General features: G+C 43.6%; 1 protein-coding gene across 6 annotated transcripts in view; it reads left to right on the top strand.

The window, feature by feature from the left end:
• Positions 1-12,535, top strand: part of ERN1 (endoplasmic reticulum to nucleus signaling 1) — a 67,957-nt gene extending 55,422 nt beyond the window's left edge. For 4 of the 6 annotated variants that reach the window (XM_075014714.1, XM_075014717.1, XM_075014716.1 and 1 more), the window contains 12 exons: positions 721-839; positions 1,300-1,491; positions 2,531-2,735; positions 3,828-3,918; positions 4,596-4,785; positions 7,816-7,915; positions 8,308-8,507; positions 9,039-9,186; positions 9,731-9,858; positions 10,546-10,669; positions 11,516-11,583; positions 11,896-12,535. In XM_075014714.1, the coding sequence (XP_074870815.1) occupies positions 721-839; positions 1,300-1,491; positions 2,531-2,735; positions 3,828-3,918; positions 4,596-4,785; positions 7,816-7,915; positions 8,308-8,507; positions 9,039-9,186; positions 9,731-9,858; positions 10,546-10,669; positions 11,516-11,583; positions 11,896-12,102 (1,772 nt within the window). In that variant the 3' untranslated portion in view covers positions 12,103-12,535. Of the gene's footprint in view, positions 1-720; positions 840-1,299; positions 1,492-2,530; positions 2,736-3,827; positions 3,919-4,595; positions 4,786-7,815; positions 7,916-8,307; positions 8,508-9,038; positions 9,187-9,730; positions 9,859-10,545; positions 10,670-11,515; positions 11,584-11,895 lie in introns of those variants that run through there. The other 2 variants (XM_075014715.1, XM_075014719.1) reach the window with 2 other exon arrangements.

Here is a 12,535-nt window from a genome sequence, read left to right as displayed (position 1 = left end):
ACTGCCCTCTACTGGACAACAATTCAAACAGAGCTTTGCATGGTGACAAGTATCAGAGAGGTAGCCGTGATAGTCTGTAGCTTCGAGGACAAGAAGTCTTGTGGCACCTTGTAGACTAGTCTATAAGGTGCCACAAGACTTCTTGTTGCTCTCAAACAGAGGTTGTTAGCAATACAGTATTGTAAATTACATCCAAAACAACCACATAAAAAGACTTTAAAAGATTCAAAATCAAGCACTCCAAAGTTAGAGGATGCTAGAACCCTAATTTGGCCCCCTTGTGCATATGCATTAGAATAGTTTTTAATTACATGATCGCACCTGAAATTTTCAAAAGGCTGTCAGCTCTTTCAGTGTGCAGCACTGCTAGCTGTTCAGTATTTATTTTCAGCAAGAAACAAAGTCACACTCCAAATCTGCAGCCAGAGCCTGTGTACAAGTCCTGCTGAAGTCAGTGTCCATAATCAATACTTTTAGGTTTTGAGCCTTTAAGAGCAAGAGCATTGCTTTGCTTCAGAGGGCATGTAACAATTTTCAGATATATACCCTATATATATGTAATATACACGCACATCCTATATATACCACGCTAAGGTACATGCAAGACAGCTTTGTTTTATTCTAAGCTAAGTAGTGCTTTTTGGCAGAGATGCCAAAATCAATCATGTTTCTCCCCAAAAAGGGCAATTCTTTTTGTAACAAATGTTGTTTTATTTAAAGGGCACCATGAAACACCTTTATCAGCTCCTACCAAGATCCTGGACAAATTTCCAAGCAGTTTACCGAAACGGCATGAAAATGTGATTCCAGCTGACTCTGATAAAGCCAGTTTTGAGGAGGTTTGTGAATAACCCTATTGTATTACTGAATAACTGGAGAAGCCATAGGAACATTACAGGGGCAGGGCAGTAAAAATTTTGGGAGAACTTAGACTTTGTAGGAAAACTTGTAGGGAGTTTCTTTGCGGAAGTGCAGCACAGTTGCCTCCCATGGGGTGTCATTGTATTATTCTGTGTTCTAGAACTCTGTAACTCAGACTCGTGGCTGAGTCCTGCTTTCCTTCCACGTGCAAAACTCCCATTGATTTCAGTGGAAATGGTCTGTTGAATGAACTGCGCGGTCGTCCGGAGATTAACCAATTTTGCTGTGAACCACCAGTATATTCAAGAGAGTCTTGCACATCATTAAGCTTTTAAGAAATTATCTGTCCCTCGCCACCTATTGAAATGTACTTTGCAGCTGTACTGGCATATATAATGTATGGTGTCTATAGAGACTTTGAATTGATCTGTTTCCTAGGTCATTGGTATCGTTAAAAGTTCGTCAAAAGAATTGCCACCTTCCATTCCAAAGGACATTGAAGAGAAGCCCAGTCAGCCTGTACCTCGGCCAGAGGCTCCTGTAGATTCCATGCTGAAAGACATGGCCACAGTCATCCTGAGCACTTTTTTGTTTGTTGGCTGGATTGCCTTCGTCATCATCTGTCCAGTGGTAATGCTGGTTGAGCTTGGTGTTACTGTGAATTCTGAGAAAGGGCCGTAAGGATTGGCAGCCTCCCCTGGTAAAGATGATGTAGGAGTTGGGAAGGAAGACAGCCCTCACTTCACAAAAGGGCAGTTCTGCTTTCTCCAGCAGTTATCACTATGACAATCGTGGCTGTGCAATCTGATAGCTAAGGGCAGATCTACACAAGGCAGGTAAGTCGATTGTAGCTACGCAATTCTAACTACAGCAGTTGCGTAACTAGAATTGAGTTATCTGCAATCAACTTACATGTCTGTCTTCACAGAGGGAGGTCAACAGGAGAGAACCTCCCGTTGACCACCCTTACATCTCATGTTATTGAGGAGTACAGGGGTTGACTGCCAGCCCCTGATAGTTCGATTTTGCACATCTCTATCAGGCATGCAAAATCCAGCTCCAGAAGATCAACCCTGACCAGGCTGATCTTCCACATAGTCTAAACATACCCTAAGGCAACTACATGGTTGATGTGGCAGCGATTTCTGTGGCACATGTTACACTTGAGACTTTTCCTATTCCATCTACAAGCCACTTCCAGGGATTGTTGCCCAATTGTTTTGGTGTGTGTTGCTCTCCTTTTTGGTTGAGACCAAAGACCACTGAATGTACCAGAAGACCCAACCCCCATCATCAATTTCACTGGGCTTGGGATCAGGCCTGTATCCTTTAGACTTTAACGACAGCTCACCAGTCTAAAGATGCTTTTTAAGGGAAAATAAACTTCAGGCTAATGGCATTTTTTGCTGTCACAATGAACCAGACTGAGTTTTCAGCCATGCTTTAAAAATATGTAATAAGAGAGTGTTTGGGTGACAGAGGCTCTCTAACTGCCCTGCCAGAAATAAGTTGGGAGTCTGGAAATAAGAAGTCTTTCCCTCTGAGGATAGTCGAATCTGCCTTTTTGGACGCTGAACTGTGGATATGCTCCTTTTCAGCTTTTCTGTTGAGATGTTTATTCCCTCATTGGTGTTGTGTTAAGTCCCACTGTCTTTCTTTCCTCCTGAAGAGTCCGCAGCAACAGCAACTGCCCTTCAGAGCTCCCAGCGATCTCTCCCCAGAGGCAGACTTTTTGGACACCTCCTGCATGCGGACAGAGAGTTCAGCCACCAGCACACCCAATGTGTCTCCCAAAGCATCAAACCACTCGACATATTCCAACCTCTCTGGCTCTGACCCTGGGAGATGTCTATCCACTGAGCAAGAAGAAAGAGGTAAAGTTAATCATAGGATGTCCCAATAAGAATTGAAAATCGGAAGGTTCATAACCTTTTCCCCAATGCCATAGGTAACAAAGCACAATGGGGGGGAGAAATAAAAGCAGAATATTGACAACACATCATAGATTTTTAAGACCTGAAGAAACCAGTGTGATCTCCTGTGTGACAAAGACCACAGAACTTACCCCTTTGATTCCTGCAGCAAGCCTGTGAATTCTGGTTAAGCTACAACATCTCCTAGAAAGACATTTGGTCTTGAATCCTGATCTTTGGGATTCATTGTCCATTATTGGGTGTATTCTCTCCATCTCCCTATTCTTGAGCTCTTCTAGCGAGAGATGACATTTTGGTTTCCTTCTGACCACAAGGTTTTGTCATTTTAGGCTTAACCCTACCATGGTAGGAGGTTTGCCTGGGTAATGAGTGCAGGTTTGGGTCACTCAGGGGCACATTTGAAACTGGTTGGGGGCCTCAGTCCAGACCCTATTTCAAAAAAGTCCAGCTTATTAAAAGCAAAATGATTGTGTTGGCGTTAATTGAAACCAAGAGTTGAATGGACCATGGAAACTGGGACTACCCCCCGTCTCCTTTCTATGTATGATCTTTGATCCCTTCAAGGAAGTAATCTCCACAGCCAGAAAACCCAGGAGAGCTTAATCATGGTTTCCTGCGCTGCACCTTGTCTGTAGGGCTGTCAGTTCAGCACCTTCCAACAATGCTACAAAGAGCTTCTTGTCTCCTGCAAGCTGGTTATCTCCCATACAGCCCCAGCCATGACCTTTGTGTCGTAAGAGCCAAAGTTCCAAAGGGCTCCTACCCCGCCACAGCTGTCCTGATCCATTCAGAAAATATTTGAAATCATGAATTGGATCATCTGGGATCCAGCCCGCAAGCTGTGTGCACAGCTGCAGTTTGCATGCCTGGATCAGAAGGGCAGTATGACACCCCTTTCTTAGTTCTCAGAGTGTGTGAATTTAAAGTTGAGAGAAGTTGTTACTTACCAACTCCATATGGACAAACAACCACAAACTGCTGATTTGTAAACTCTGCTTTCAACGAATCCTGCCACTGCTTGGTTTTGTTCAGATGAGGACAGAAATATGGTGATGGTCGGCAAGATTTCATTCAGCCCGAAAGATGTACTGGGACATGGAGCTGAGGGAACAATTGTTTACAGGTACATGACAATATCTGCATTTGATTTTAGAGAGCAATTAATGTCCTACTTTCTTGAGTATTTAAAACAATCCTTGTGATCTAACATGAATGTAGCATGGGGGGAGGGGCACTTCTCTACAGGGTCACTTCACTACCGAAAATCCAGGGTTTTGTCATCATTTGTAAATATTTGTTTAAATGAAAGCACTGAACAAGGGCATCTGGTCCATCTGTCCCCAGTACTGGAGAAGTACTTTTTTAATCTCTCTCTGTGAACTATGTTCCATGCTGAGGGCACAAGGTTGGGGTGGGAGAGAAAACGAGGCAACTGCCCTGGGATCCAGTGATTCAGTAGGGCCCAGAGCTCCCAGCCACAGCTGCTGCTACTGCAGCAGTGGTGGTGGCCAAAGCTCTGATCTCTTAGAATTGCTTCTAGAGCCCCAAATGGCCTGTTGCAGAGGCCTGGACTGTGCACTCCAGACAGTACTGGGGAAGGTGGTACAATCCTGGCAGCGCTGAGGACTGGCTTCCTGCCCCCACCCCTTCCACCTGAGGTCCCATCCCTTCCAGCAGTGCAGAGCCAGGCTCCTGCGCACACACCTTGCCCTGTCTGCCAGCTCCCTTAGTTCCATATAACCCCACCTATCTCAGGAGCCCAGAGTGACTCTAAAAAGTTTGTCTGCTTCATGTCTGCAGAGGGACATTTGATAACAGAGCCGTGGCAGTGAAGAGAATTCTCCCTGAATGCTTCAGTTTCGCTGACCGTGAGGTGCAGCTCCTGCGCGAGTCAGACGAGCACCCCAATGTGATCCGCTATTTCTGCACCGAGAGGGACCGGCAGTTCCAGTACATTGCCATTGAGCTGTGTGCTGCCACCTTGCAGGAGGTAACAGGTCAATTGCAAACCAAAAATATTGCCAAAGCAAAGAGCTTTGGGGGCCGTGTAACTGCAGAGAGAAGCCACAGGCTGTGAAAGTCTTGAGTGGCAGACTCTCACCTCCGCTTTGAGTTCCTAGTTCAGGGGCCTGCCATATCAAGGCAGCATTTCTGATATTATCCACATCCTCTTCTGTCACTGGCTGTCTGCTTTACAGCATAGTTGTTTGCTGCAGTTGTAATGAAGAGTCTTGCCTCATCATGTTCATCCCTTCTGTGTTATCACAGTACTAGGCGAATCTGAGTGTCGTACGCTGGTATCATAGAAGCAAGTGATAGACACGGGCTATGCACACGTGCTAATCTTCTTCTGTCTTGTAATCAGCAAGTGGAATGAAGAAGCGGCAGTGTGGTGTCAGTGGGCAGGTGTACATGAAGGGGAAGTGCGCCGTTCCAGCTGTGGTAATTATGTAGCTGGAGTTGACATACCTTAATATTGGCTTCTGCACCGTCTCCACTAAGTGATGTTCACTCCAATCAACTTCCCTTACTCCTCATGGTGGACAGGAATGCCATACCTAATGCCACAGCGCCTGCCAACACTTGGTGGTCAAACGGAACAAGAAAACATTTTCTTACCCTTCCCCCCGCCCCGCTTGCTGCTGCCCAGACAACATTGATTTTGCACATTCCTGCTGTTTGGCTTCCCAGCCCTTCTCAGGTCACTGATCAAAGAGAAGAGACCATTGAGCCTTCTGTGTGTGTTCTTGGAAAAAGGCTCCTCCTCAGTCACTCTGTATCACCCACCATGAGGCAGGCATCTGCCGCCCTCACTAGCAGCCTCTCTGGAGTGGTGCTTCTTTAGGCCTCAGCCTGTCCTGAGAGTCACCTTTTAAAGAAGCACAGCAGCATGAGTGTCTGGAGGAGCATGCGCCAAGGAACACATTGTGGGGGAAGTGAGGCAGGGGCTATGGGCTTATCCTGCTGTGAATAAGATGCTGAACACCTTTGTCTACCTACTTTCAGCCTCCTTTGGGCAGTGCTAATAAGCGGTGTGTACTAAGGCTGATCCTCACTCTGGCACTTGGAGTGCAGAAGGTGGGGCCTGCAAGAAGTTTTGAGTGCACTGCCTCTAAAGGCTTCTCCAAAAAAAAAAAATATTCACTCTCTCCAAGCTTTCAGATTCCCTGACCCTGGAAGATACCCTGTCACACTGCTGCCACCCAAGTGAAAAAATTACTCTTTTTTAGAACCCAAGAAGATGCACCTAGGATATCTCCCGTTGGGGTAACCCCAAGCTCTTAACCCACCCTTATGAAAGAGCTTGAAAACAAACTACAGTTTCTTAATAGCTGACCTCTCAGTCACAGGCACATACACACAGAATGTCCTCTGGAACACAGGAAGCAGATCAGTCTTACAAAGGTGATTTTACTAACAGAACAAAGCAGACATACTTGTTATGTATACTTGGTTGCTAGGTGTTACAGAGTAACTAAAAAAGGTAGATTAAAACAGAGAATTACTTCCCTGAGATTCAGTTTAAAATTTACTGTGTCCAGGGGTGGGGGTGCTTCAGCCAGCCTGAGAAGTTCCAAATCAAACCCTAAATAAATAAATAACTTGATCGCATCTGACTGAACAGCCCCTTTCTGCTCACATATCTGTTGTTTCAAGATTCCTCTCAAGGTATGGATATTACTAACAGCTTCCGTGCCTGGTTCCAGACGTAGAGTTAAATTTCCCTTTCAAAGGTTTTGCTGAGCCAGGGTAAAACATAGAACAATTATGGTCCTTTAAAAACGAGGACACCTAGGGAAACAGGTAGGCCCTTTCCTGCTGGCAATCTCAGGCGCTCACTACAGGAATAAGGGAGAATTTGCTAGTGAGAAATAGAGTAGAAAGCTAACTCTATGCCAGTTTTTAATAATAGTAAATGGGATGACCCAGGAATTTAAGGCCTGTGCCTGACATTGATCAAGATAATGGTGCTTCCAATGCTGGACTCGATATAGAATTAACGGATTGTAATGTCATTAATGCGCATCAACGTGGGTTCATGGAAGCTAGTCCTGTTATACTAATTTGATATCTTTTTTTGGTTGAAATTACAAGTTGATAAAGGTAATAATGTTGATCTAATAGACTTCTATAAAGCATTTGTCTTGGTTCCTTGGGATCACGGGTACCACATGACACTGTGATTAACAAAAACAAATATAAAATTGACTCATTACAGATCTCAAAATGTAACTGGAAATTGTGATGGAGTGGGTATTTTTCCAGGCACATCTTGCAGGAACTGGTTCTTGTGGAATTTTAGTACAGTCTGATGTTTTAAAGCCCACCCTTGTCTGTGGAATAGATTCTTATACTAGCTTCCAGCATAACTAGATTGGGTAGAATTTAACTCTGTCAAGGGAGCTTTTTGATGGCCTAGGACAGAGTTCAGCAACCAAAATAGCAAGAAGAGTCAATTTTTCCAATTTGGTGAAAAAACTCAATAATTCAAGAGTCGCAATGCTTGTGAATACGAGATGGTCCTTAATATATAACGTCAAACCATAATTTTTTAACCCATATTTTGAGAACAGCGCGCACACAATGATGTGTAATGTGATACATGATTACAATTGGATGTTCACAAACTTTTTACGTACTCTATTTCCTCATACTTTACATGTGTGTTTTTCTTCCTGATTTTCACACCCAAACCTTCTTACTCTCTGGAGGATGCTAGGGGAAATTATCCAATGTTCAAGCTCACATAATACTTCCTGTTTAGATATGAGTTTTTCCATTTGGGGCTGTTAGGTGTTCACTATTTATCAAAAATAATCAGGAGGGTTGTTTTTTTTGTTCTTTTTTTAAGCTTTGCAATTATAGCATTGGGAGCCACAAAGAAGTCCTTAAAGAACTGCATGAGGCTCCGGAGCCACAGGTTGCTAACCGCTGGCCTAGGATCTATGTAGAGACCAATGCGTAAGCAATGTGCTGTGGTTTTAGGCTTACTTTCTCTTTTTCCTTGTTTAATGTACAGTATGTGGAGCAGAAGGACTTCAGTCGCCATGGTTTACAGCCCATTACCCTACTGCAACAGACAACATCTGGGCTTGCTTATCTGCACTCTCTCAATATTGGTAAGAAGGCCCTTTGTTTCAATTTCAGAAGACTGTACATTTTATTGGGTAACACTTCTCTGTGCCTCAGTTTTCCTTATCTTTAAAACAAAGCTAATGCTTTCCTGCTAGATCAGTATTTGCTTTGAGCTGCTCAGCTGCTGTAGAAGTGCAAAACACAACAGACAGAATACCACAGGGGGTATGGTGGCTCTAAAAGGAACCCAGGATTTGAAAGAAATGAGGTAGAGGAAGGATGAATAGGCAACAGATGTCTTGACTTTAAGCTTATGGATCTATGACCATTAACAAAAACTGCTTCAGCATGGTGAAAAGATTTCATTCCAAATAAATAACACAATTAAATATATTCTTGGTACTATCTGGTATTAGCTAACTGGTGTTTGTATTAGTCCACAGGGACCTGAAACCTCATAATATCCTAATTTCAATGCCCAATGCCCATGGCAAGGTCAAAGCCATGATTTCAGACTTCGGGCTGTGTAAGAAGCTGGCAGTGGGCAGGCACAGTTTCAGTCGCCAGTCTGGGGTGCCAGGCACCGAAGGGTGGATCGCTCCAGAGATACTGAGTGAAGATTGCAAAGAGAACCCTGTAAGTTGATCATATTTGCTCTTGTTCCAAGGGTTAGGGGATTTCCAGGGAGTGGGACTGGCGAGTGTCGCTCTGTCAAAGCTTTGTGTCCACAGTTCATGGCCTCTTCAGTGAAGCTGGTTTGGAACTCAAATGTCTGTGGGCTAATTTTCAAAGGTTCTGAACACAACTCGTTCTCTTTGAGGGGCCAAATGTCTGATCAGAGGGCTGTTAGTGCACTGTGTTACCCTATACGACATTTTGTAGTGAACTCAAAGTGGTCACCCAAGGGCCCACCAAAAATCAGTTATTTCATAGGTAGAACAGGATTGTGCTAGAAAAGGGGAGGTACTGCATTTGAGACTGGCGAGGTTCTCACAGGTGGGCTTTCGTGCAGAATTTTTCCTTGTTTTAATTACTTTTGAATACTGTGAAGAGTGACGACAGAAACTTCTCTTGTTCCTTGAGATGCACATATGAGTTGTGACATTGACTCAAAGTACTGAATAAGCTGTGTTGTAATGTTGCTAATAAGCCATACATGCATTGTAGACATACACAGTGGACATCTTTTCAGCTGGCTGTGTCTTCTACTACGTGGTGTCTGAAGGCAGCCATCCCTTTGGCAAATCCCTGCAGCGGCAAGCCAACATTCTACTGGGCGCTTACAGTCTGGACTCCTTAAATCCAGAGAAGCATGGTAAGCAGATGGATGTTTCCTTCTCTGCTAAATATAAAGCACTACGGTTTATTCTGTGGTGCTCCAGAGCTCTCAAGACACCAGTGGAAATGGTCGGAGGCCTGTGAATTACCATGACCCCAAAGTTGCAAATGTGAAACACAAGCACTTGGAGTTGTAGGGGAAGCTCCTTTTAAAGTTAGAAGCCCTTAAAACTATTCACTTTACTACCCAAAAGCATACAAAATTTCAGGTGATTGCTAAGTGTTGATCCCTCCAGACTTTACTGTGATCGTTGGAAGAGGAGTATCATGTATGTCCAGGATGTTAAAAAGACTGAACTGACCTGTGCTCTTAGCTGTAGTGATTCAATGTCAGTGACTCTCTGGTGGGTTGCACAGCATATAAATCAGGGCAGGATTTGGCCTGTTCTTTGGAGGTCAGACATCCAACTGGGAATTCTAGCTCGCTGGCAGACTTGAAGGTGTCATGATGGCTTCTTAAAGATAGAAAGCAATTTCAGTTGTTTCAGACACTCTCAGAATAATCTCTCTTCTTCTTGTAGAAGACATAGTCGCTCGTGACTTAATAGAACAGATGATAAATATGGATCCTCAGAAACGTCCCTCTGCCAGCTGTGTGCTGAAGCACCCATTTTTCTGGGATTTAGAAAAACAGCTCCAGTTTTTTCAGGTCTGTCTTGTCAGTCTTCTATTCTGTCCAGGATTAAGCATTTGCCATACTGTTTTAAAATTGTATGTTAAAACTTAAAGTGTTTGAGACACTTGCATGTTGAATCAGCAGTGGATGAACATGTAGCGGAAGGAACAACAAAGTTTTCTTAGAGCTTGTCTACACTAAGGGGAAGATCAACACTGCCATAGTCTATTTTCCGGGGTTCAGTTTAGTGTGCCTAGTAGGAATGTCCGAAATTGAACCACAAGGGAGCCTCTGTCAACCGACATATGCCTTGGTGTCATGAGGAATAAGGATGGTCGACCATAGAAGTTCTCCCATTGTCCTCCCACAGTGGAGCCACACTGAAAATTCTTATAGCTGGAGTTGCCTGTATTAGGTCAAAGGGCTTTTCTAGTGTAGATCACACCTTAGTGCATGTAAGAAAATGCTCAAACTTGGGGAGGGCTCCAGTCCAGTGAGTGTGTTGGGTTTTCTGTGGTGAAAGAACTCTGGCAGATAGTTCAAGACTACAAATCGTGCGTGCAACCCAATCACATGGTACTGTCTCACATCAGCAAGTGGCTGTTTTTCAGGACACCCTTTAATCTGGCAGAGGGTAGCAATTTGTAATTGGGAGTGGGGAGACGTAGGAATCGGAGGTGAAAGTACAGCATTTGAAATAACTTGACTTGTTTCTTACAGGATGTGAGTGACCGAATAGAAAAGGAATCTCTAGATGGTCCAATAGTCAAGCAGTTAGAGAGAGGAGGGAGAGAGGTGGTAAAAAAGGACTGGAGAGAGCACATCACTGTTCCCCTTCAGACAGGTAACAGAGATGATATGCCACAATACGAAGGGAATTACAGACACTTGTACCTCACTGACATGTAACAGAAGGTGACAATTCCATTGTCTCTCAAATTTGTTACATGAGACTGTGACTGAAGTACAGGTTGAACCTCTCTCGTCCAGCAACAGACTTAATCCAGCATGATTTTAGTTAGCCAGATGACCATTTATCATGGGTGTGGCCAAGTTTCCTGTGGTCCCATAAAGCGTTTTTACAGCTACCAGTCCTGGCTCTCAGTTGTTATGTGCTGTTATTTTAGCTCTAATTTACCCCTAGATGTCTTCTAAGATCCCAGTAAGAAATGAAAGTGTTGGTAATGTGCTGGACAATATTGACCTCCCATGTCCAGCAAATTCTCTCGTCCAGTACCAGTCAGGTTCCAAGGGTGTTGGATGAGAGAGGTTCAACCTCCACTGAAGTGCTTTAAGTTAAAAAGTACATGCACACACACCTACATTTCCTGTTTTAAAATTGAGTGTCCTAAGCACAAAAACACAAAAAACAAAAGTAGAGCAATTTCAGGCCCTTTTTTCCATTTTTTACTTACCAGGCATTAGTGGTATTTCCATTTTAAGAGCAGAAATAATCCAGTTAAAAAATCCTATGGGCCACACATGCATCAAACTACTTAAGATTTTGTATTGTTAATATTCCTCCTGCATGCTAGTGTTTGGAAAAGTTTGTAATACTCCTTATTTATCTGTCATGTGTTTTGGCTGCTAATATGGGAGATAACAACTGAGCAGCTCCCTGGAGGACTTTGTACACATCAGTACATTTAAATAAAAAACAAAATCAAACACAGCCTGTTTGCTTTTGCAGATCTTCGGAAATTCAGATCCTATAAAGGAGGCTCAGTACGGGATCTTCTACGGGCGATGAGAAATAAGGTAAAGGAGTAGAACAACTGACCCTGGTATCTGTCCCATGTATACCTCCCAGTCTCATTCTCCATGCATAAGCAGCATTTGAAATAACTTGAGCGCTGCTTTCTTCTTCCACCAGGATGTTGTGGTTTACATTTTATTGGCTTGTTCCACTCTATCATCAAAAATCCACCAATAGAAAATGATCCTTGTCATTGAGTAAGGCTTCTTTGGCTCCTAACCTATTTCCTGTTCATGGGGATCTCTTTAGTATGTTGCATAGAGAGCAAAAGTGAACACCCTGTAGCAAATGCTCTTCTCTATTTTTTTTTCCAGAAACATCATTACAGAGAACTGCCCCTGGAAGTGCAGGAGACGCTGGGCTCTGTGCCAGACCATTTTGTATGTTATTTCACATCTCGTTTTCCATACCTCCTTCTTCACACCTACCACGCTATGCAAATCTGCAGTCGAGAAAGACTCTTTCAGCATTATTATAGTCAGGACTCAGCAGAGCAGAGACTCCCAGGAGATGTCATTTGAGAGAGTAGGGATGGAGCTCCCTTCTCGGAACATTCCAAGCCTAGAGCTGTGAAATGGGCCTATGTGTAGCAGGGACTAATGGGATCACCAAAGAGTAAAATGTCTCTTTGAAGAAACCAAGCTTCCAAAAAGTGCCTTACATTGGATGTGCGCTGGAGCAGAAGAGGGAGTTGGAACACATGGAATGAATGTTAAACTTGAGAAAAGCATTAAACCAACAGGATGGAGTTGTCCTAAGACAGCTTTTAAGGAAGACCATGAAAATAGATGTCAGATAGCTGTGTGTGAACATCATTCTGCTGTTGAAAATACCTATGCTGTACTTGATTTTATGATTCATATAGTATACTGCACAAAATCAAATACAGTGACTGAAACCATATCATTACTAGGCGTTAGCATTTGGAAAAGGACCCTTTTAGATGGAGCAAAT

The sequence above is a fragment of the Carettochelys insculpta genome, chromosome 20, assembly GCF_033958435.1.
Source record: "Carettochelys insculpta isolate YL-2023 chromosome 20, ASM3395843v1, whole genome shotgun sequence".
Classification (NCBI taxonomy): Eukaryota; Metazoa; Chordata; order Testudines; family Carettochelyidae; genus Carettochelys; species Carettochelys insculpta.
This window is presented reverse-complemented; position numbering and strand designations above follow the sequence as displayed.